At 40.9% G+C, this 23398-nt stretch overlaps 4 protein-coding genes across 5 annotated transcripts; 2 read left to right on the top strand and 2 right to left on the bottom strand.

The window, feature by feature from the left end:
* Positions 1-1048: 1048 nt before the first annotated feature.
* smim10l3 (small integral membrane protein 10 like 3) lies at positions 1049-5773 on the bottom strand. 2 transcript variants are annotated; one of them, XR_015103277.1, is made up of 3 exons: positions 5373-5773; positions 3898-4094; positions 1049-1188 (listed from the first exon to the last, which is right to left on the bottom strand). XR_015103277.1 is itself a non-coding variant. In XM_086133831.1 (2 exons), exons 1-2 carry the CDS (start codon positions 5550-5552, stop codon positions 4074-4076), a joined length of 201 nt encoding a protein of 66 aa, XP_085989957.1. In that variant the 5' UTR covers positions 5553-5773; the 3' UTR covers positions 1049-4073. The 2 variants fall into 2 exon arrangements, 1 of the variants encoding a protein (XP_085989957.1); XM_086133831.1 differs by having other exon boundaries at positions 1049-4094.
* A 1502-nt stretch (positions 5774-7275) lies between these two features.
* On the top strand, positions 7276-14364 carry LOC147193257 (ras-related C3 botulinum toxin substrate 1-like). The gene is made up of 6 exons (XM_086132470.1): positions 7276-7590; positions 9593-9664; positions 11342-11459; positions 11541-11603; positions 12368-12527; positions 13109-14364. Exons 1-6 carry the CDS (start codon positions 7556-7558, stop codon positions 13237-13239), a joined length of 579 nt encoding a protein of 192 aa, XP_085988596.1. The 5' UTR covers positions 7276-7555; the 3' UTR covers positions 13240-14364.
* Positions 14365-14778: 414 nt separating this feature from the next.
* LOC147193256 (winged helix repair factor 1-like) lies at positions 14779-18417 on the bottom strand. The gene is made up of 7 exons (XM_086133697.1): positions 18233-18417; positions 17836-17931; positions 17596-17738; positions 16892-17127; positions 16397-16494; positions 15908-16055; positions 14779-14976 (listed from the first exon to the last, which is right to left on the bottom strand). Exons 2-7 carry the CDS (start codon positions 17927-17929, stop codon positions 14931-14933), a joined length of 765 nt encoding a protein of 254 aa, XP_085989823.1. The 5' UTR covers positions 17930-17931; positions 18233-18417; the 3' UTR covers positions 14779-14930.
* A 47-nt stretch (positions 18418-18464) lies between these two features.
* LOC147193255 (decapping and exoribonuclease protein-like) lies at positions 18465-22245 on the top strand. The gene is made up of 7 exons (XM_086133696.1): positions 18465-18832; positions 19344-19807; positions 20479-20705; positions 20998-21217; positions 21318-21453; positions 21528-21622; positions 21887-22245. The coding sequence occupies exons 2-7, from the start codon at positions 19350-19352 to the stop codon at positions 21993-21995; spliced, it is 1245 nt and encodes a 414-aa protein (XP_085989822.1). The 5' UTR covers positions 18465-18832; positions 19344-19349; the 3' UTR covers positions 21996-22245.
* Positions 22246-23398: the final 1153 nt, after the last annotated feature.

Raw genomic sequence — 23398 nt, 5'->3', positions numbered from 1 at the left:
TAGATTAAATACGATGAAATTTTATGACCTGGACGACTTCAAAATGGCCCAATTAATGTACAAAGCACACAATAATCTCCTTTGCCAAAACATCCAGAAACCCTTCGAATTTCGAGAAAGCTGTTATAATTTAAGGGGTACTGACCTATACAAAAAATCCAAAACATGAACTAACATCAAGCAAAGGAGTGTATCTGTAACAGGTGTCAATCTGTGGAACAATTTTGGAACGGACCTGAAAATGAGTAACTCGCTTCAAAAACAAATTCAAGAGAGTAGTACAAGAAAATTATATAATTCAGAATTAAGTTGATAAAATTTGATACATTTATAAAATATAGAAATAGATCAGAATTACATTGATAAATGAATTGAACAGTAGTATCTGTTATGAATGAGAGAAAATCGACATATAAAGGTGTTATATGAGTATGTATAAATAAATCGAAAGTTGTATCATTAGATAAGTATAGTACACATATGCATTTGGCGATATGTAGACTTTTTCCTTTTTTCTGTAATGAAAAAATGATTAATTCACATAATATATAACAAGGTGTAGGACTGGATGAGTTTTTTACTTCTTCCTACTCCTTTGAACATATAATTTGTGACGACGACTATTTTCTTTGCCTTTTTATATCTTGCTTGCTGTCACTTTTTGCCAACTTGTTGCACATATTTTATATGTTCAATAAACAATAAACAAACAAAACAAACAAACAAGGGTCTGATTCAATTTACGATTCACTTTGATTGATTTTCGATTCGATTAAAAGGGTTTCACGCAGGACCAATTTTACTTTCATACGGACGACATTCTCACAAGGGGCAATGCTGCAAATCGTAGAAACTTTTAGCTCTTACTTTGTACATTTGTAAAAATATGAAAATTTACGTTAAGATCTGAACCCGATGCAGTTAGTTAGACTAATCGTGCATATTTTATTGAACATGACCCGATCAAAACAATCAATCATAATTTTCATCTATTCCAGCCACAAGGCAGGCCGTGTAAATAAAGTGGCAAAAACACAGTATCAGCTCGTGACATTCACAAAGTTGTACTTTATTACTCTCTTTGTGTTTTTAAAAAAAAACTTCCAGACATCCCTTCAGGCTTGTTGGCACTGCTTATGGTGCTTCCGCCACGTTGTTTTGACGGGCTATTCTCCCGTGATGCGAGTACTGTTGTCACATGAATAAATGGGGAAAAAAGACATATTGAAAGGATCCATTTATGGTCTAACGAGTCGATATCAGATGATGAAAAAGGAATACCGATTTGATTTTCTAAAGGCAGCCCTCTACAATACAGTATTATATTAATAAAGCCATTCTTTCACATTTCAAATTTGCCCAGCTTTGTTCTAAGGATCCAAAGTTGCGCTTTTTCTTTGGCTTTTCTATCGTCATTTTTGAAAAAGGACTGTTCATCAACAAAAAGTGATTCTTTTGCCCATATGACACTTCACTCCAACTCAATCTAACCCTGAACACTTCTTACAATTTTCAAGGCAACGTTGTAGAAATTCCATTGTAGATTTAGTGGAAAGACAGGGACTGTTGATTAATTTATTGCTTTCACAAATTCATTCATTTCCATCCGAACACACTCACACAAATAAAGACGGCAGATAAAAGCATTTTCTGTCTTCCGTTGTGAAGACCATCTTCTTCACCGCCGAACCCGTACCGGCAAAGAGCAGAAATAACGTTGAGTGAGCTTGACGCCTGGATAAGCACAATGCTGTATTTCCTTTAAGACTGCAAAGTTTCCACTCGGGGAGCTGAGGTGAGGTAGCCAGCGCACTTCAAGACTCAATGCAACTTCCATTCAAATGTCCACGCAAAAAGTCATGCTTGCGTTCACGATCAGCTACAATATTGGATTGCTGCTGTGGTCACAGCAGAATACATAAAAGTCAAAGGTCAGAGCCGAAGATAGAATGCTCACCAAAATGTCGGCATATTAGCCTTGGGGGTGACATTTCAAGACGAATCGAAAAGGCACTGTAACCTTGGTGCAGTTATCTGCTGAATGTTTCAGTTCTTTTCGCGCAACTTGCTGTTCAACAACATGTAGCCGAGCGGCAAAATGTACAAGGGTTTTAATACAAAGCCTTTCTGTGACTCTTCCAGTCTTGCTGATGAGTTTTTGGTGACCCTTAAGAGGTTCAAGAGCAGGGATGGGTAACTGGCAGCCTACAATATTTTTAAAAAAATGTTTTTTTTCCTCAAACCCAAGAAATTCTTCAAAAAAACACTGATGAACAGTCAATGTATTTTCACCAAGGAAAACAATAGGAAATGTGGGGGAAACCAGCAAAAAAAATCCCAAATGTGAAAAAATATTGAGCGGGGAAAAAAAAGAACAAAAATCTGCAAATATGTGAATCCATGGGTGCAAAAGTGCAACTATGCAGAAGGCATGTATAGTTTTAGGTTGTAATATCACCAATCACCACTAGATGACAGACACATTTTTGTTGTGTTTATATTTTGGGGGGGAAATTGGAATGATAAGCAGGACAAAGTCCCACAAAAAAAAATTGAGTGAGAAAAAAATTTACAAAATGATTTTTTTGCACTTAATTTCAGATTTTTGTTCGGTAGTTTTGTGTCGTCTTTGAATGCAAATATTTACGCAACAGAGCAATTTATGCTGGTGAGAAAAACATTAATCACAGTATGTGATTAGTTTATTGTTTGCTGCAAAGCTTTTGTTGTTGTTTTAGTGCATCATTTATATATAGTATGCATTGAAAAATGCAGGATCAAAAATGACATCTTGTCCATATTTAAAATAGCATTTTTGTTCTACATCTGGTTAGGAGCTGCGTGGGCCCTTGTGGCTTCCCAGTAGCACTGAGCTCACTCAAGCATTTCGGTTGCTCATGGCTTTTCGAGATCATTCTGTATTCGGGTTTCATCACTCTGGGACGGCCCAACAGCGGAAATCAGAGCAGCTATCTCTGTAGAAATCTCAACTTGAGACTCATGTGTTTACAAGTTGCATATTGCTCTGCTCTTAGCCCGCTACCTTGATTCTGGCCTGTTTGACGTTGTCGATCTCTGTCAACTTTGGGCCTGTGAAGCCCTTCGAGACACTTTTGAGCACTTTTAAAGGCTCCTCATTTCCAGTCAACTTGACTCTGTTGCAACTTGCTGATGACTTCATACTCTTAAAACTCAGTGGCTACTTCCTTGTTAAAGCCTCATACTGTAGATCAGTTTTTCAACGTCGGCTTTGGGTCATGATGTCAATACGTCAACGGCAAGATGAAGAGGACTATTTCAATTTGAATTCTAATTGATCCAGGACAGACATTTAATGGTTCATGCAAAGATTGAATGCCATTTCCAAATGTTGTTGTTCAGCTCCTTGTTCGAGAACAGCAAGTTGTGCAAAAAGTATTGGGACAAAACAGTTAGACGCACAGAACACACATGCCAGAAACTGCCACTGCACTTTGGATTTCAAAAGTTTACAAAAAGTCAAATGAAGTTCACCTGTAAAAAGAGAGGCATGCAGGCTGCCCCGCGTGTTTCATGAAAGAATCACAGTTTGATACAGTTCAGTTGTATTTAACTTTTAAGTTGCTTTAGTTACATTTCACTAAGTACTGTTTTTTTCCCCTCTATATTTAAGTACAGGTTTAATGTTCGACCTGCATAATGTTACAGTGGCCAGTGTCATAGTGCATTTTAGGTTCCCCATGAAATTTCACCCAAAAGTCCAATATCCCAAACTTTTTTTTTAAAATAATGTATGTGTGTTGATAATGGATGATCATAATCTGACATCCAAAGAACAAAAGGCAGTGTCGCACCAGAGGTGGGAAAAAAAACGGAGCAGCTCCTGAATCTCAAACGGGATCCTTCGTCCCCACTCACAAGTCATCTCCAGGCACGCCACCGTGAGTGTCCTCCCCCAAAAGGCACTGGACTCGCGGCGTAAGGGCGAGAGGAAAGTTTGGCTGCTGCCTTGGTCAGCCAGCTGGTGGCGAGCGCGTCCTCCTCCTCATCAGGAAGCTCGGCGTTCGGTCCAAGCAGAGTCATGGACGCCACCGTCAGTGGATCTCAATGTGGACCTGACAATGACAATACAATAGGAAGGGGAAGGAAACTAAACATTTTGAACTTCGCTTCCACCATTGTAACTCAAAACACTCACATCTTAAATGTCTTTAATACGTTACTGCCTGCCATAAGACCAACAACGTCATGTTTATAATAACAAAACAGGCACTCTATGGTATTATACTTCATAAAAACGTAGCTACACTAACGTAATTAAAGAGGATGTACAGATATTAAACACTTTGCGCATCATCATTTCATGTAATGTGCGGCTTGGGCAAAGCAAGAGCCAATATTAGATGTGACGGTATGATAACCGTGACCAATGTAGACACAGTAACACAGTAGTACAATTACAGCTCTAAAATCACCTTTTTTTTTTTAAGTTTAGGGGAAATAAAAGCAGTTTTTTTTCCCATTCAACATCATGTATGTTATCCCATCCATCCATTTTCTAATCCGCTTCTGCTCATAAGGGTCGCGGGCTTGCTGGAGCCTATCGCAGCTGTCTTCGGGCAGTAGGCGGGGACACCCTGAACTGGTTGAGGTATTTTATTTGTAAACAAAATATTGAATATTTGGTACAGAACAAATGTGTACCATGTTCAGTATATATAAGTAAAAAAATGTGAACATTCTTCTACTTTTTAGTAAGTGTCCTTGGGGCTAACTAGTACCTGCTGGCACCATTTTCCCCTTCTTTTTTTTTTTTGTTTGTTTTCAAGACAATGCACCTTAGTGCAGGCAAAAAAAAAAAACCCGATCTGTGTTTGTAGTGTCTCTTTCGTCCGCACTCCTCCATCTCCGTGCCTGAATTTCATCCGCGACTTTCGTTAGCTTGCAAAACAGCATTTGGAATTGTGTATTAGCATTAATGTAGTGAATTTGTGGAAGACAAAGTCATACTGTTTGGTTAAACTCGCAACATATAACTCTGTGTTCTACGTGTAGTTTTACTGCAAATTTGCAAAGGTTTTTCTGCCATAGGAAATAGTATCAATAGAAATTGAAACAGTCCTGAGTCAAACTGTAACCATCATATGATTTACAACTTATTCATGCTACAGCAACTACTGTGACAGTCTTGAACATGATTCTTGCGAAAAAGATTCTGAATCTCAAAGGGGCTAATCCTGGCTAGCTAAAGGTAAAGAAAGACGAAACGAAGCAAAATCATTCCAAAAGAAACAGGTTAAAGCACTCTCGCAAAATACCGTAAGCATTTTTTTCAACCTTTGATGGATACAAATGAATGAATTGTTTTCTGCTGTTGTGTCCACTTGACGTACCTGAAGTCTGACATTAAACATCATCGAAGCGACAAGATAGATGTAGGGGAATCGGATACGAAGTCGCCAGGCCAAATCGAAGAATATCAACAAAGTCCTGGTCAGGCCTTTGGAAAACACTCCGTAGGTGCGCCCTGCGGTGCCCGAGAAGCGGAGCACCAAGTGAGACAGCCCCGTCATAGAGACCAACGAGTCAGCCCTCGGGGTTCACTCGACGGGCACGGCACGGAAAGAGGAGACGGCTCGGGAGCGACGATTCATGTCTTATCCCGACGCCGAATGACACCTACGTGCAACTGTTGACACCGGCTTTGACTTGTTGTGTTGGCAGCAGTGCTCCACCCTAACCGCTGCCTTTCTTTCTATTCCTCCTAAATGGTGTTGTTGTCATTCGGGGGGACTGAAAGTGCTGCTAATATTTTGACGTTTACCCCTGAGTTTAGACTGTCAGGCGAAAAGACGCAAAGAAACTATTCATGCTAATTTTCTATTTTGTAACGTTTCTCTTGGCTTCTGCACTTCAAGCAAATGTATCTTTATTTAATTAGTTCTTTATTTTGTTCATTGAGATTTCATCTTAAATGTGTTGCCTAATCTACGAAGGGCCTTCATAATTAGTAGAGCTAGCCACTGTGCAGTAACATAAGCATAATATTAGCAATGGGACTTTTTCCTTTCACCTGTTAGATTTTTAATTCATCCTGACAGGGCCAGAGTGCTGGCCCTCTACAACGCCACAATTTTCAACGTTTGATTCGTTGGTCAGAGTAAAACTTGTTGCTGCCAATTTCGACATGAGTGGCCACACACAGTATTACCGCTATTCAAATCCACCCGTTAAATACTGTAGCCAAAATATGGATGGATTGACTCACATTATAAATGCACAGATTTTTTTAACACAAAAAATAATTGAAAGGGGATAAAACTACAAGTGGCTTCCAAAAGTAAATAAATACATAAACAAAAGGTCTCACCCCCGCCCCCCAAAAAAATCTGCAAATAAATAAATCAGACGTTGGTTTGTGTGTTTCCACTGTATATTTAATAATCAGCATTTGTACTGCATAAAATGTAGTTTATATAAATGTGTTGTGTTTTTGGTTATTAGATACATACTGATTCTAAACTGTTCCAGTTGATGTACATGGCACAGTTGCCTGCAGTTATGTTGCATTGTATAGTTTTGATTGTTCATATAATTGCAAGATGCAACATGATGGTGATCATTTTTAGAAGTGGATTCATTGGATGGGACCCCACTGAAGGCCCAGGTACCTAATACATTGCCCCCCACTGTCATTTACACGTGGTCCCTTTGTGATCCGTATTCGCTTCTTTCAGCTGTCACTGTGCGAAAGTGGGCTGCACCCTGAACAGGTTGTCAGCCATTTTTCAATAAACTGTCTTAACTGTGTCTGCAGCTCAAAATACTTCAGTTTCACATCATTTGCTGTGCTTTGGTGCACAACTCAACCAGCAATCATCGAAATACGTCTAAATAAACATTCGCTGAAATATAACGGAAAGACAAAATAAATCGTCAGCTTGTTTGTGACTTCCTGGAATAGGGAAACAACCTGAAAGACAAAATTCCGGTTACTCAAAGAGGTTAAAAATGCGCTGGTGTGACGTCATGTGTTACACATGAAGTCGTCCGCCTGGCATTTTTCTTCAGCACCTTTACGCACCCCTAATCTAAAATTACGCTTTTGTTTAAAATACTAGCGCACATTAAAATGTTATATTAATAATAAAACCTTCGCACTTAGTCGAGAGGAAGAATTATTTCCAAGACAACAAGTCGTGGGCAGAACACTCCAGCAGCCCGGATGTACCAACTGGTGGCAGTAGCGGAATTGGGTTTTTTCCCCGCCCCGCCCCCCCTCCCCTCCTTCTTCTCAGGGGTGGTGGCTGCTGTTTTGCTTCGTTAGCTTCCCGTTCGACAGCATGGGAATGTAAGCGAGGAATCTCCCGAATCAAAGTTGCGTCAAAGTGCTCCATAAGTTGAAGCAACTTCGCCGACAGCATCTTTCCGAATCTCCGGAGCACTTGGACCGGCTGGAGCGAAGCTTGCAGTGGATTTGAGCGGCCAAGCCATAGTGGACAAAGGGAAGACTTGCGAGCTAACGTCGGCTAGCTCCCGGGGCAAACCTTAGCATTCCACCATCTAGTGCGGCGCAATGCAGGCCATCAAGTGTGTCGTTGTCGGGGACGGGTGAGTCAATTGAGGGCGAGCCATTTTTTTAAAAATATATATATATATATATATATATATATATATATAGGTGAAAAGGAAGTAAGGAAGAAAGGCAGCAGCATATATATATATATATATATACACACACACACACACATATATATAACCGAAACGTAGATTAACCGAGCGATTGCGTCAACGTACGGGTTCAACATTTAAAGCCTCTTTCGTGGTTCCCCAACTTGGCTGTTTGATCTTAAAAGTTAGCTCGTTGGTCTTATCAAATTAATGCGTTTCGATAACTTTTTACAAATATTACATTTGCCGAGCCGCTACTCAAATTGCACTCTGGAGTCGTTATTGTCTCGCTTGTACTTTACTTTTGCAAGCCTTGTCGGCCACCGTATGTTTGCATTCCTTCCCTTTGGTTGTGATATGTCAGAACGCGTGGGAGCTTGCGCACGCGCCCCTTATTCTGGGTGTGGTGGTGGTGGATGCCACAGCAGCAAAGTCATGTGTGGATCTGCTGCTGCCTTTCTTCCTTCCTTCCTTTTCACCTTGATTTTTGACACAGCGGCCGCCCACCTCGGCAGCACGTACGCGAGACGTTGGAAATTTCCAATTTTGATGAGCCACTTACTTGCGATTGCACCGTTTGCTGGTTGGCCTTTGTCATTTTCACTACAGGAAGTAAAATCAAACTGTTATATGTTCAAACTGTTATCATGAGTTAAAAAGAAAACGACTCATAAACAATAATCGTACAGGTTGTTTAAAACTGTACGAAAGCAAAGGTATCCACTGGACAAACTAAAAATGAGGTGAAAAAAGGTAATTGCCCTTTTAGGATATTCGACCGACAGGAAACAGTAGACTGACAGTAAACAAGTTGTCCTGGTCATTAGTGAAAGTTCGCTACTGTACAGTAAACCTGAAACAGAGTAACCATACCCTGCATTTGGAGATGCCTGACATTACTTTTGTAAATCACCTTTGGATGCCCACAATCTGTAACCATTATAAAAGATTTCTCGGCATGTTTTTAATGGTCAAACAAGTGGAAAGCAAAGTTACCGTCTGTAAAGCAGAATTACAGTAAAGGAAAACTACACCCACTTTGAGGATAATCCACATTATTATATCTGTCTAGACCAGTGGTTCTTAACCTAGTTAGCGGTACAGAACCCAACTGGTTCATTTTCACATTCACCAAACCCATCATGAGTGCAAAATAAAAATGTGATTTATTTATTTTTACGAATTCAAGACGTTAAAAAACACATTTATTAAAAACAGGAAAAAAATTAAATAAAATTTCAAGACATCAGGTTTTTTTTTTTTTGCACAAAATTAACCAACCACTGATGGCCAAGCAGGCGTGTCATAAATAATTGACATTTTGAGTCAGGTGTGTCTTGACCTCCATGTCAGAGGCTCCGTCGAACCCCTGAGACCGATTCACCGAACCCCTGGGGTTTGATCGAACGAACGCAGGTGAAGAACCACTGCTCGAGACAAATGTGTAGTTCTATTATTACTCTGGAAGGTGGGGCAAATCCATGCTGAGTGGGGGCAGTATTAACGCTCTTTTACGATCGGGGTGGGGGGGGGGGTATCCCAGAAGGGGAAATTTTGAAAATAGTTTTGTCAATTAAAAATCGATTAAATTGAAAATAAAGTCCTGAAATATGTTCCAGGTAATCATTTTACTATTACAAAAGCTTTATTTCACTGTGTCGATTATTATTAACTGTCAAACAAGTGGAATGCTAAGTTCCACTTGTTTGACAGTTCGTCACGATACACTAAAAGTAAAGCTCCTCTCCGTTTGGGTTTGACTGGCAGATTAAAAAAAACAGACTTGACATCGGTCTTGTTGATGTTTTTTCTTTTTTAAAGACACTTTTTTTCAACTCCGCTGAGTTTGCAAGTCCAGCAGATGGATTATATCGTGTCTGTCTGAATCGTTAAGTGTCCAGGACAGTTGAACATTGGTTGCTTTTCTCCATCCTCCCCGCAGAGCCGTGGGTAAGACCTGCCTGCTCATCAGCTACACCACCAATGCCTTTCCCGGAGAGTACATCCCCACTGTGTGAGTAGTTGTTGTCCTCTTCCTCCTCATTACCACCATAGCCCTCCCATTACTGCATTTGTGGCCAGAGATAAGGCGGCCTGACAAGATGCAAATCTCTACCGCTCGCCCAACTCTTCTGATCATTTTCCAACCTTCCAGGGAGGTGCTTGAAATTCAGGAAATTGTACACCCCCCCCCCCCCCCCACCTCAATTATTTCTCAAGTTTTGGAAATTTCTTGAATTATTGGATCCGTTGGAGAAAGTTTCCATGATGCTCACTGACTGAATAGTTTGCTTGTGAAATCTTAAGCAAAAAAAAAAATTCTAACAATAAAGACGCCGAGAGTATGTCAGCATGTGCTTGAGTGTAGAAACTAAACCTCCTGAATGTGTAAGTGCAAAAGGACGGCAATTTTAAGACAAAAGAGTCTAGATTTATGTCACGTATGTGACGAATTGTGACTTTTGGAAGCATTTTCTTCCAAAAGAGAAAAAAAACTGCATATCTAGTTTTGCATGCCTTTTATTTTATAATATATATTTATGTAATAGTGTTAGCGTTTATCATGCAAGCTCTATTTTTGTCTGAATAATCGATAAAATGATTGATTCTAAAACGACAGAGTTTTGAGTATGTACAAGTACATTTGAATAAATGGGAATACAGTATTGTGGATTTTTGGGAGGTTGGGGCGTTCAAGTCAAGTGTATATATAGAGCACTTTCAAACAGCCATCGCTGCATACAAAGTGCTGTACATGGAGCAATTTAACATACACAATTAACAGTAAAACAAATCGGTAATAAAGACGGTAGAATGCACCAAACAGTAAAACCAAGAACAAATCTAAGTCATGCTGAGTCGAATGCCAAAGAATACAAGTGAGTTTTGAGGAGGCTTGCCGAATGTTCTGTGGGAGGTCATTCCAGAGAGAGGGACCAGCAACAGAAAAGGCTCGATCCCCTCTGAGCCTGAGTTTAGTTCTTGGTACTTCTAATAAAGTCTGGTCCGCAGACCTGAGGCGCCGGGCAGGTGTGTAGGGGCGGATGAGCTCAGAGAGGTAAGGTGGCGCGAGATTATTCAGAGATTTGAAAACAAATAAGAGGATCTTGAAAATAACTCTAAAATGAATGGGGAGCCAGTGAAGGGATGCCAGAGTAGGAGTTATGTGCTCCCTCTTACGAGTACCAGTCAAGAGGCGAGCGGCGGCATTCTGGACCAGCTGAAGGCGCTTAATGGAGGACTGGCTGACTCCAAAGTAAAGGGCATTGCAGTAATCGAGCCGGGATGTGACAACGGCATGAATTACTGTCTCAAAGTGTTCATGAGAGAGGAGAGGTTTTATTTTGGCCAGCTGTCTAAGGTGAAAGAAGCTGGATTTAACAATGGCACCAATTTGCCGATCAAGTTTGAAATCACTGTTCAGCCATTCAATTACAAAAAAAAAATGAAGCTCAAATCGATTTACTCCACTCAGAATGATTTTTACTTTTTGACGATTGTAGTTTACCAGCCCACATAAATCCCAAGTCCATGCGACGTGTGACTGAAATCAACTAATCTGTTTTTAGGAAGTTATAGAGATGGAAAGCAAGCGAAAGGCCAAAGAGGCCTAATCTAATAATTTCCCCAAAAATCGGATTTGACTAAAGGTTGAATGAGTTCTTGACAAATATTTGCGCACTTCTCTCAGCTTTGACAATTACTCCGCCAATGTGATGGTGGATGGCAAGCCGGTGAACCTGGGCCTTTGGGATACGGCAGGACAGGAGGACTACGATCGACTGCGCCCGCTCTCCTACCCTCAGACGGTAGCCACCGGAGCATCACGCTCGCACAACCACGTTTGCGTTTTACACTCTGACCATAAGTGTTTCTCCCCCACCCGCTAGGATGTGTTCCTCATCTGCTTTTCGCTCGTGAGTCCGGCCTCCTTTGAAAACGTCCGTGCCAAGGTGAGTCAGTGGGGCACCACCTGGATCAGTTTTGGGACCCATCAAAAAACAAAACAAAAAAAGCATATGTGCTACTATTTATTTATTTTGTTGTGCATTGAGCAAATATTTGTAGGTATAAGTGAGCTGATGAAAGTCTGCCGCGCAAGTGGGGGGAGGGCAGTATTTGTGTACTTTGATGCCTTTGCATGTGGGCAAGGGGAGCTAAAGTCGCAAATGCACTGCCATCGTGTATTGTACAGGACGAACATTCAAATAGAAAATGAGAACATGCACAAGAAGCTACCGTAGGTCACAACTCGCACTCGATTTAAGGCGCGGTGTTTATTCAAAGGGAACACGTAATATTATTGTGGTCCAGTGTTTTCATTTGTTGACACTGAACTCCTGATCCGTGTACTGGCAGTGGGGTTTTAGTTCGTTTTTGTTTCATTTTGAATCAATTTTAATTTGTTTTCAGAACAGGTTTATTGGGCATTTTTAGTTTTGATTTTAAAAAATGCTTTGTTTTAATTTGTTTTATTTTATTTATATAGTTTTTTAATAGAGGGAGTATGCAAGTTTAAAAAAAAAAGGCCACTTTGTAAAAATGAACCCAAAAATCTCGTGGATGATTCTGACAAAGGAGAAGAGTCAGGGCATTTTAGCGATAATCTAGTCACTTTTATAACTTCATTTAGCTTGGGTTTTTATTGTATTTTGTTCACAATTCAAGTGTAGTTCTTTTGTCACTTTACGTAAACTCCGATAACCTTGACCGGCAGTGGTACCCTGAGGTGAGACACCATTGTCCCAACACCCCCATCATCCTGGTGGGCACCAAATTGGATCTGAGAGATGACAAGGACACCATGGAGAAGCTGAAGGAGAAGAAACTGGCTCCAATAACTTATCCCCAAGGCCTGGCAATGGCCAAAGAAATTGGTAAGCAATTTCCTTTAACTTCCGTCATTGTTTTTCCAAAGTCCAAGTGGATGTTTTGCAAATGTCTCATTTCAGTTCATCACAAAGCCCGTCAGTATGCCTTCGTGAAGTACTGCGGAAATTAGAATACTTACTGTTGAGGAGGCTGAAATCAGAGGACTTGGTCAATTTGAAGTAATACAACGGCCCTCAAGATTAATCGATGATCAAAATAGCTGTCGGCGTATGTCATAAGTGATTAGTTGTCAATTAATTGATTCATTGTTGCATCGGACTGGAACAGATTTTGGCATTACAATTCCATTTCAATGGGGAAAATTAATTTGATATGACAAAGCTGAGTTATGAATAAACGTAACTTACGACAAGGTCCCGCTGTATTAAATATGAATTGTCAACAGCTGCAGATGACGTCGGTTGCACCACTGCACGCTGTTGTTTTGCATTGTTGCCTGGCATTGACGCTTTTCATATAGATCACGTCAAAGTGGTGGTTTGACAAAGTGAAGTATGCGGGGGTCCCACTGAACGCCCAGGTATCAAATGTTTGACGCCCACCCCAAACATCTGTACCAACTCAGGTTCCGTCAAGTACCTAGAGTGCTCCGCCCTGACCCAGCGCGGCCTTAAAACGGTGTTCGACGAGGCCATCCGTGCCGTCCTGTGCCCGCCGCCCGTCAAGAAGAAGGGCAAGAAGTGCAGCCTCCTCTAAGAGTGGTCCTCGTACCGGCGAAAGCGCCGGGAGAAACGACGCCAGTATACCTACCCACCAAAATAACAATGTACTTTTTGCTTCCTGTAAGACGTAGCTGCAGCGGTTCTCGCGACTATCCCCTCCCCCATAATAACATTGAATCTACATTGAAAGGATTGTAACGTTGTGTACTGTAAAGACAAGAATGAAAATGTCGAACTTCATTGAGGCCTTAAGTTAGATCCATTTGCCCCACCCCCACTCTCATTTTGTTTACAGTCTGGGTTCTTGTCAGTGGGACTCGCATTTCAAAATGCACCCTTCCGGAAATGCGTCCACGCTGCTATTTGTTTGCTCCCACAATCGATTGTTCGCAAATCCCTCACCAGCAGTTACATTTTTATTTTGTTTTTTTTAACACCGACAGTGCTATTAATCCTCAAACACTCCTAAAACCATCCGGGCAAAGCATTTTCTTCCCCCTCTCCCCAGACATGTCTTTGTAGATTTTTGGAACAGTTGGTGGCGGGGAACAAGAGCACCATTGATGCTCCTTGGGCATTTATCAGCAACTTTTTTTTTTTTTTACTCCTTTGTTTATTTTGAAATCGCATCACTACTGGCGAAGTGAAGTCACTTAAGACGACGAGCATCTGTGCCTGTCAAAGCTACTGTCGGTTCTGGCGTAGTAGATGGTGTACTCCTCTTTGTTATAATCATGTGATTTTTTTATTTTTATTTTTTTTGTATCTTACACTCCACTCACTGTATTGTTGGACTAACACTATGAATATGCTTTTATTATTTGTCACCTCTTTTACAGCTAACGCTACTTTAATAACCTCCCGATCAAGCCTGTCTTTGTGTAATGACGCCGATGGCATGTATGTGCGACGTATACTGAAAAAAAAAACGTTCAAATTAGGATCGCTGCATTTGTTTTGTTTGCCTCTTTACAAAATGTATTTAAACTACTAGTACAAGGAGTTAAAGAACACATTGCTCATCTGTTGTTTTTTTCTATTCAGACATCAAGCTGTGCTTAAATCCAAGCCAATGTCATTGTGACTCCTTTTATGAATACAAAGCTATTGTCACTTTTTTTTGTTTTTGAAAAAGCCAATAAATTTCAATAAAATTGAACCCGGGTTGTGTGATCCATCATTTTCATCAACCGACACAGACACTTGTGGCAATAGCAAAAATGTGTAATGTATGCCCACATATTTTTCATTCATTGCCAGTATTAATATAAAGCATAATTTTTACCCCAAAATAAGATCCCCAAGAACTATCATTTCAAACTCATCTTAATAAAAAAGCAATTGTCTTACAAATGAAATAAAAATGCTCAGAAAGTGCGAGCGTGCCACTGTGTACGGTATGTTGGCACTTTGCAAACTGCAAAACAATTACTACTTACCTGTGAGCAATTTCATTACATTTTTGACTCAGTGATGCATATTCTCATTACTTACAAAACTGTTCCGCTTTAAGGACTTGACTGAAGCTTACGCTGAGCAGCTAGCTGCTGTGCCAAAAAACACCAGAAACAAATCATGCTCATAACTTTTATTACATAAATCAAAAACCTGACAAGGTCTAGAACAGTATATTTCATGAACCCACAGGGTTTTAAAAAGTTTTGCAAACATCACAAAACGATACAGAACCAAGATGAGCGGCTTTTTATTCTCCTCGTCACTACTTCAGGAGTCAACAAATCGTAACAAAGTTCCCGAAGTAGTTGGTATGCTAGAAGAGAGGGGAAAAAGCAGAAAAAAAACAGTTGGACGAATGTGAGACAGTGGAAGCAACCAGGTTGTATACAATCCTCATATAAGTTTGTTTTCATTTAAATACAATTTTGCCCATAGGAAAGAAGAGAATATTTATTCTAGCTCCTAAAACCTTTATGAACTGGACAAGAAATGATTTAATTAACATTAACGCCGAGCAAAAGAAGTCGTTAACTATTGTGTAATTATATACATTCTGTCAATTCTTTGATTCCATGTGGTGCCAGAACACGAAATGGGAACGAGCCTTTTTTTTTTAAAATTAAATAAGGACTTCACAATCAGCTGTAATACTTCAAGAACAATTTTTTTTATGTTTAAACAAAAATACAATATATTTTTTTTTATGTTTAATTTATCGTATAACAAATAAATATGACACAAACAGTAAATTATATTCTATAAAACAATTTGATTTGCACTAACCAGCTCAAATAACAGTAATATTTTAGTGTTTCTTTGACGAATTTGTATAATACACAATATTAAAACAATGTATTTTTTACCATTTCATTTCAAATACCATTCACTTTTTTTACTTACATCCCAACATATTATATTATACAAATAATTTAACAATTTCATGGACCCTGTAACCTGATAACATGACAGCTGTCCACTGACGTAACCGCTGTCCCCGAAAGGGTTAAGCATGAGTATCTAGAAACGTGTTTCTTCAAAAAAAATTGAATATTCATGACATTTTAACTACTATCAGAAGTAAAAAAAGTTCTGTTTGACTTGTAAGACATCCCCCCCCACCACACCCCCCCTCAAATTTAGACTTGAACTCCAAAGTGTTCCACTGCACAGATGTATGACATTCAGCATAAAAGGCAGCGAAACGAGACGGCAAGCAGGAAGATACAAGACTGCCGTTTGTTTACCTGTCTATCAGCTCGGCGCCGACGAGATCGTGGATGTGGTACTTGATGTGGAATTTCACTTGCGAGGTGGTCCGCCGCCCCTCAAGGTCAGCCTGTAACGCTTCTCCGTACCTGGACTTCTTCACCATGCCCAGCACGCCTTTCCGACCTGGTAGGCGGGCAAAGGGTCGCAGAGGGGTGATTGGGAGACAACGTTGTACCGTCGAACTGTACTGTCAAACTTTTCACCATGATGTCAAGCATACTGCACTTCTTTTTTTTTTTTCCCCCTCCCACCATTAGCAAACTTCTCTATTTGTGACCTCCACTTGATTTATCCTCCCATAGCTGGATTAATACTTTTTTTTTTATACTTGAAATTTAAAACCATCTTTAGGGTGATATCTGGCAACCCTAAACAAGTTTTTATCATTGTTCCAGTTCAGATTAGCGGTCAACAGTTACTTTTCTACCACCCGCAAGTATTCCTGAGCATACCTCGACACCCACCTTGTATGAAGTATTTGGTGAATCTGCCAGAGTTGGGAATGGAGAGCCACCAGCTGCCGGCGTCCCTCACAGTCAGCACCCCGGCTTTCACCAGTTGCCTGGAAGGCAACAAAAATATTGATGAGTTGAGGTATTCATCGTTGATTGTTTAATTGGTCATGTTCATTTATCAAGGACTTTATATAAATGCTCATTCCCATTCTGAGGTATCAAGCTGAATTCTACCGAAATTATATTGAAATACTGTAGTGTTTATTCAAATATTGTATGACATCCATCCATTTTCTATAATACCGATTTCTGGAGCCTAACCCGACTACTACACTCTGTTCTGCTTTCATCACAAAGGCAATTCTGAAGAACATACTGAGAGGGAATTGAACCCACTGCATAAAATGCAGCTATGTGAACCACTACAAGACCAAAGTCCTTATTTAATTTCACCGTCAAATCTTTCACACGTTAGAGAAAACGTTTTTTTTTTTCTTGACTTACGTGATTTCAGCATCCGTGAAGAGGAACTCCCTGATCATCTGGTCTTTGTTGAAGCTCAGATCTGTGCAAGGCGACAAAACTTTCTCCAAGAATTTGTCGACCGTCTCTCGAGTCGCTTTGCCCTCTTCTCCGGCCAACACTTTGGCCTTGTAGTCAGACGTGAAAACCAGGCCAAATGCCTCGGCGTCGAAGCCGAGCTGGAACATGAGCAGCTCCCCATTCTCGCACAGCTTATTCTGCAGGCGTTTTGTTTGGGCTTTTACAATGAGACTCCATCCAGGTATGGTTTGAAAACAAGGGAACTTTTTTTTTCTTTCTTATCAGGGACCAAGGCGAGTCGATCAAATGCTCTCACGGGCCATAATATGGCCCATGGGTCAAAGGTTACCCAACCTTATTTAACAGGGTGACATAACAAAACACCTTCACATGAGGCTCATCAATAGTATTACAGTAGCTATCATACTGCCTAAATGCAAGCAAAACTCACTTGATATTACACGTGGTAAAAAAAAGCACACAAGGTGAAAAGTGGTGCACCCTATAAATAAGACAATTTCAGCGAAACAAAAGAAAAAATGGATGTGTAAAGTGATGTTCTGGTTTCATGAGGTTTTTCGATAAAAGCATGTCACAAATATGACAACTGGGAACAGAAATGGGAAATCAGATCGAGAGGGAGGATAGAGGACGAATCAACATACCACTTCTTTGTCCACCAGAGTCTTGTCATGGTGAATGCTGTACAGTTGGTGCTTGAGTACAATTTGAGGCAAAGTGTCATTGAAAAGCTTTCTGGGGAACAGCGTCATGAGGTACTCCAGGCTCGCTCGAACATCAGGCGGACCTTTTGGGTCAGAAGGTATTTTAGTTGACCTTACCGTTACCAACCCCCCGCTTAGTTAAAAACACAAACTATAGGCCCATAAAGCTGTGGCACTCACCTTGTTCATCACTCTTAATACCAAACTTCTCTGTAGCAGTTCGGCTTTTCTTCACCTTGAAAATGTCGGAAATCAGAGCTCGTTTTCTATTCATACCTGGAGAAGTAGAAAAGATGTAACTTCAATTAGTTGTACCTGTTACAATAAGGACATTCGTATTCTTATTGTAGCAGTGATACATGTTACTGAGGTACTATGTGGTTCTTCCCCCGTTTTTTTACAAATCAAAACTGAAGTGCAAACAGCACTCACTTAAATAAGTATTACGTGAAGTGGAGTAGCAAGTCACTCCAGACTGAATGGTTTGATTTTAATTACGTTGTGTATCATAAGCTCTAAGAAAGTAATGGAATGTGATTTGAAGTAACGTGTATTTTCTTTTGCGTCAAGCTCTTACCTGAACGGTTACTATTGGCAGAAGTACACACAAATACATCATTTCGATTGAACTACGTGTCACCTGGGTTAGCTTGAACACTTATTTTGCGATGGGCTGCTAGTCTTCCTCTGAAAAACAATGAGTCACGCAATTTGTCAATACTGCCCTGTCTGGTCATAGTCGTCGTTACATACCCCGTAGACTGCTACAGTTTATTCTTCTTCTAACTGACATCCAGCTAATTCCAATTGCAATACTGACCCCAATGGTTAACAGTGGTCTCTGCACTTCCCGAGTTTGTGTTGTTGTGTTTATTTGGGCATATTTCAACAAACAGTATTGACCGGTATTGAGCCTTATGGTGTAGGTTCCGAAACAGGCGCTAGCGACAAATAATGACTGCATAGGCCGCTTTTTAGACCTAAAGGCGTAGCAGGAACAGCGCTGTTTTGGGGGATCGCTATATACGCTAGTTAGCTTGCTAGCTGCCCTTTCTTCTTGTTTTTCATGTTTCCTATGCAGCTCCGACTAATCCCAATTACAGATCGGGAAAATTTTGACTACTTAGCATTCTTGAGTCGTGTTTCAGCATGACCGACTCTGGTACTCCTAAATGAGGTAAGTGGCGTAAAACAACAACAACAACATAACATGCTACAGTATCAGCGTTTTTTTTTCAACCGCGTTGTTCATAATTTCGTGTATCATTGTTGAGTGCACATGCACACACGTTCAAATGCAATATTATTATTGGATGCCCATAATGTACTCGCTCAGCTGCCTTGACTCAATTTGACATCCCATTCTGAATCCCTATGTTTTAAAATGATGTTAGCCCATCCTTTAACGTAATAACAGCTGCAACGCTTCCTGTAAGGCTTTCCACAAGGTTTAGGAGTGTGTTTGGGTTGATTTTTGATCATCTTTCAAGCAGCAAATGTGTGCGGTCACACACTGATGCTGGTTGACATGGCCTGACTTTCTAAGTCTCCACTCTAATTCATCCAAGTTGAGTAGTTTGGACAACCCTGGAGTTGACTGCAATTTCCTATCCGCTCCTCGCAATTTACCAATTGAGGATCACTGTTTTAGGTTATTTCATGTACTCCCTCTTCTGTCTCCCCATCAGGCAAGCATGAACCAGCACCGCTCCCACAATTCCAGCTTTCAACAGCAGCGGCAAACATGCAAGAGATGGAGAGATGATAATGAACAAAATGACAGAAGATATAAATCTTCCAAACCAAACCATCAGCAGCACCAGTCCTGGCTGTCAGCTCGTCCAATGCCACCGAGCGCTCAGTCTTTGAGCACCAGCAGAGACCTTTACGAAAGAGACTTCCCCCTGTACAAGCAGCCTGTCGAAGTGGGCTCCTTTTCTCTGGACTCTGAACGCAGGTTCTTCAATGACAGCAGGCAGCTGAGGTACTATGTGGAACCTGAAAAAAGCCCACATTTTGACCTGCGGGATGGATATGGGGAACGTTATATAAAAAGGGATGAGAGTGTGAAGGAAAAGCTGGACCACATCCTCCGATGGATCTTGGCCAATAGAACGAAGCTCACACGGAGGGCGGAGGCGTCATCTTCATCGTAAGTAGAGGTGGGAATTGCAGATTTATTTGCCATCCGACCGACGTCACACTACTTCCTTGATGATTTGAATTTGTTCCACAACCGCAATCATAATTCAAAACACTGCTTTAAATGAATGGACATTTTCAAAATAGAACTCCACACCACACATTATAAACATACACTAACAGTTACATAGAATGGAAGTAATTAATAACAGTTTTTGCATCATGTTTTTATGCTTTAAATCAATGACGTCGTGTATTAAAGGGGAAGTCACACCCCAAATTTTCTTGCAACTATGTGCCTTCACCAGTCCAAACACACCATTCTGATTAATGTTGCATTTGTGGAATAGGAGTTAAGCAGCAAAATCCACCCGTTTTTAGCCATTTCAGGGGGCAGCCATTTTGTCACTTGCTGATGACTTCAAATAACATCACATTTGTGATGGCTAAAAATGGGTGGATTTTGCGGCTTAATTCGCATTGCACAAATTTAATATTAATCGCAATGCCATGGCAAAAAAAATCATACCTTATAGCCTTTCAGTACGCTCGCTTTGCCTGTTTGATATTTGACAGTGTGTGTGACGATACAGTACAGTAAGTTCCACAATTGGGATGAGACGACAACAACGTCAACCACACTTACCCTTTTTTTTGGTTTGTTTTCACTCTCCCTTGCAGAGGTTTCGATGTCGACTTTGTGACGTGGCGAGGCCATTTGACCAAACTTCTGACCACGCCCTACGAAACACGAGAGGGCTGGTTGCTGGCCGTCACCAAATTCAAGGGGACCCTTTACGTCAGCGAAGTGGAAACGGATGCCGCTCGCCGGGATCGAGAGACTCGCACCGGGAGGCACCAGGAAATGATGTATTGGGGATACAAATTTGAGCAGTTTATGTGCGCAGGTACGGACGTACGTTTGATCGTTTTGTTTTTTTTTTCATGGTCAGACACCTCCAGTATCATGTTTCCTTTGTTAGCATCTACAGGGAAGTTGCATTTACATGGGAAGGGAGGGTAGTGCAAACAGACTTCCAAGGCCAAATAAAAAAGATTATCACATATGGCATTCAATGTGATAACTTGGCAACCCAACCATTCATTTTCTCTAGGACGAGCCCTCATTAGGGTCACTTTCTGGTATACTTTGTCACAAGTTCCTTTGCCTTTAAAACGTACACTACATCTCTCTAAAAGGCAAGATGGACGGCTCCCCCGATTCGAGCGGCGTGGTCAACACCAACGAGGCTTTCTGCACCGTGGTCCAAACTCGTCTCTCGGATCACAGGCTGCTGTTCTCCGGTGAAGTGGACTGCCGGGACAAAGATCCGAACGCTCCGGCTCCTCCCGCCTGCTACGTGGAGCTCAAGACGTCCGGAGAGATCTCTACCCCCAAACAGCGGAGCAACTTTTACCGGTGAAAAATGTCAAATATGCGCGCCATGGCTCACTAAAGATTGCCGATTACTGGTTTAGGGATTGCCCTGGATTAAGATCTCGGATTGTTTGCTTATCAGGTTCAAATTGCTCAAGTGGTGGGCACAGTCCTTCCTCCCCGGAGTCCCACGCGTCGTGGCGGGCTTCCGGGATGATGACGGAGTTGTTATCTCCGTTGAGACTTTCCACATCTCCAAGATTTCACGGCTCATCAAGGTAGGCGTTGCAGCTGGCCGCGTCTTAACGTGAACCGAACGATCGCAACAACGCGTCTGCGTCTTGTGGAGCAGGCCGAGGATAGGTGTTGGAAGCCGACAGTATGCATGAACTTCTGCAGCGACTTCCTGACATTTGTCAAGTGCGTGGCTACCGAAGACGATCCCCGGTGAGTTCCCAGCATATCCATGGCCCAATGAGCCGTAAATAACGATTCTTCCAAATTTTTGACGTTGTTTTAGTGCAAATAATTACAAGTACTTTCTGAAAATATTCACATTTATTGATGATTACCTTGTCGCCAATCATTATAAGTTATACAGTATATAAAAAAAAATTAACATGATCTTTTTTTGTAAAACGAGAAAATGTAGATGAATGCCTGAGCAGGGCACACGGAATGCTTTCTTAAAATATATTCTCTGTCTTTCAGTGTGGTGTATCTGTTCTGCTGGAATCCTCGCTGTGACGTGACCTACTCGGTCCACAGGGACTCCTCTTATTCTTTTCTGCCAGACTGGTACGTGAGGGAAATGAGCTGAAGATTCTCGCCTGTGAAGTTCCCAGATACACTCAGCAAAGACTCTAAATCAAAATTTTGCTACATTTTTCTTGTTTTAATGCAACTCAACGAGGACACACGACGACGAACTTGAATGCAAAGAACACTAATTGCAGTATCAGTGAGCCTTTTGTCTTGCGTCATCCAAGAAGCTGTCACTAGACATTCTCTGTAAGATGGCTGGATAGATCAATGGGTTGTGTCAAATGATTAAAAAGATCATAAATGTATTGTTGTGTCGGAATATTTTCATTGACAGAAAATCTTGACATGGTTTTGGTCCATGAAACTGACTTAACCATTACCCTTCAAGTCCCTGGAAAGTAATGATCTTTTCAGTTTGGGACACAGACAAATTTGAAAAGTTAAAAAAACACACACATGCATGCATACACAGACACACAAAGAATATAAGCGGCTACAGAATAGTGAAAAAAAGGGTCTGAATGTGTGAAAATACACCTGCCTGAAAAATGGATGCTACTTTATCTGTGTGTACAGAGATTGTACATAGCGGAGAAGGCTAAGGTACACCAAGCGGGAGAAGACACTGTTTCGGGAGAGAAATAAGAGACTAGGTTGATGAGCCTCTGGTAGCTCATCAAGAGCAGGTAGCCTGTCGAATACGATGTATGCCACTGACGCGATTGTTACTTGTTTGGAACTATTTTGTGTGGAAGGTTACAGTGTTCCGTGTCCATATAAATAAAGTGGGCGGAGCTTCTCTGTGTTCGTCTGACCGTGACGGTGCGCTGAGGCATGTCGAGAGTTCAGCGGTGCAGTCGTAGCGACCATACTGAAAATAAAACGTCTCCAGTCTTGTGCGTGCCTCGAACCAAGTGTAGTCATCCGAAATTATGTCTACACAAAACCGTAGAGAGACTTCCATGCAAGAAGGACCAACAGAATCAACATATAGTCTGACTGCTGTTCAAAGCAAACTTGAGAAAAACGAAATATGCAACCATGTCTTAAATCCACTATAGGCTGAGTACTAGTTTACCTTAGATGTGCACTTTATAATTTTATATTGCTCTGTTTTGACTCCCTAAAAAGAACTGTTAAAGGAGCTGTTGTGTGGCAAAATATTTTTTCACTGTTGTTGATAGACAGTAATATTGTGTGAGAGATTATGGGTGAATAACTGCTCCAAGTGAAAAATGTTTATGTAAAATTGAAAATCGTTGTTTCAGTAAATATTTGCATTTTGCACATAGAGAACTGATCCATGATTCCATGTTGATGAGAGCATTAAAACGGGAAAAAATAGGACAAAAAATATGAAAGGAAATTCAGAAACGATTAAAAAAAATGTGTGAGTAATCACGATTAATTTTGAGTTAATTACAGTTAATTATGCCATTTGCGTTTTTAATTCGATTA

The sequence above is a fragment of the Hippocampus guttulatus genome, chromosome 16 (genome assembly GCF_054856545.1).
Source record: "Hippocampus guttulatus isolate MCC_2025c chromosome 16, RoL_Hgut_1.0, whole genome shotgun sequence".
In the NCBI taxonomy this organism is placed as follows: Eukaryota; Metazoa; Chordata; class Actinopteri; order Syngnathiformes; family Syngnathidae; genus Hippocampus; species Hippocampus guttulatus.
Note: the sequence above shows the minus strand (reverse complement) of the source record. Positions and strands in the feature narration are given on the sequence as shown.

Bases quoted from the DNA above. Each gene is read 5' to 3' on its own strand.
- LOC147193257 (XM_086132470.1), top strand. From the start codon at position 7,556: ATGCAGGCCATCAAGTGTGTCGTTGTCGGGGACGG. The intron at 11,460-11,540 runs GTAGCCACCGGA...CCCACCCGCTAG, and splicing joins CGCTCTCCTACCCTCAGACG to GATGTGTTCCTCATCTGCTT. The intron at 12,528-13,108 runs GTAAGCAATTTC...GTACCAACTCAG, and splicing joins GGCAATGGCCAAAGAAATTG to GTTCCGTCAAGTACCTAGAG.
- smim10l3 (XM_086133831.1), bottom strand. From the start codon at position 5,552: ATGACGGGGCTGTCTCACTTGGTGCTCCGCTTCTCGGGCACCGCAGGG. The intron at 4,095-5,372 runs GTACGTCAAGTG...TGTCATTGTCAG, and splicing joins TGTTTAATGTCAGACTTCAG to GTCCACATTGAGATCCACTG.
- LOC147193255 (XM_086133696.1), top strand. From the start codon at position 19,350: ATGAACCAGCACCGCTCCCACAATTCCAGCTTTCAACAGCAGCGGCAA. The intron at 21,218-21,317 runs GTGAAAAATGTC...TTTGCTTATCAG, and splicing joins CAGCGGAGCAACTTTTACCG to GTTCAAATTGCTCAAGTGGT. The intron at 21,454-21,527 runs GTAGGCGTTGCA...CTTGTGGAGCAG, and splicing joins AGATTTCACGGCTCATCAAG to GCCGAGGATAGGTGTTGGAA.
- LOC147193256 (XM_086133697.1), bottom strand. From the start codon at position 17,929: ATGAATAGAAAACGAGCTCTGATTTCCGACATTTTCAAGGTGAAGAAA. The intron at 17,739-17,835 runs GTGAGTGCCACA...CTGACCCAAAAG, and splicing joins TATTAAGAGTGATGAACAAG to GTCCGCCTGATGTTCGAGCG. The intron at 17,128-17,595 runs GTATGTTGATTC...AAACGCCTGCAG, and splicing joins CTCTGGTGGACAAAGAAGTG to AATAAGCTGTGCGAGAATGG.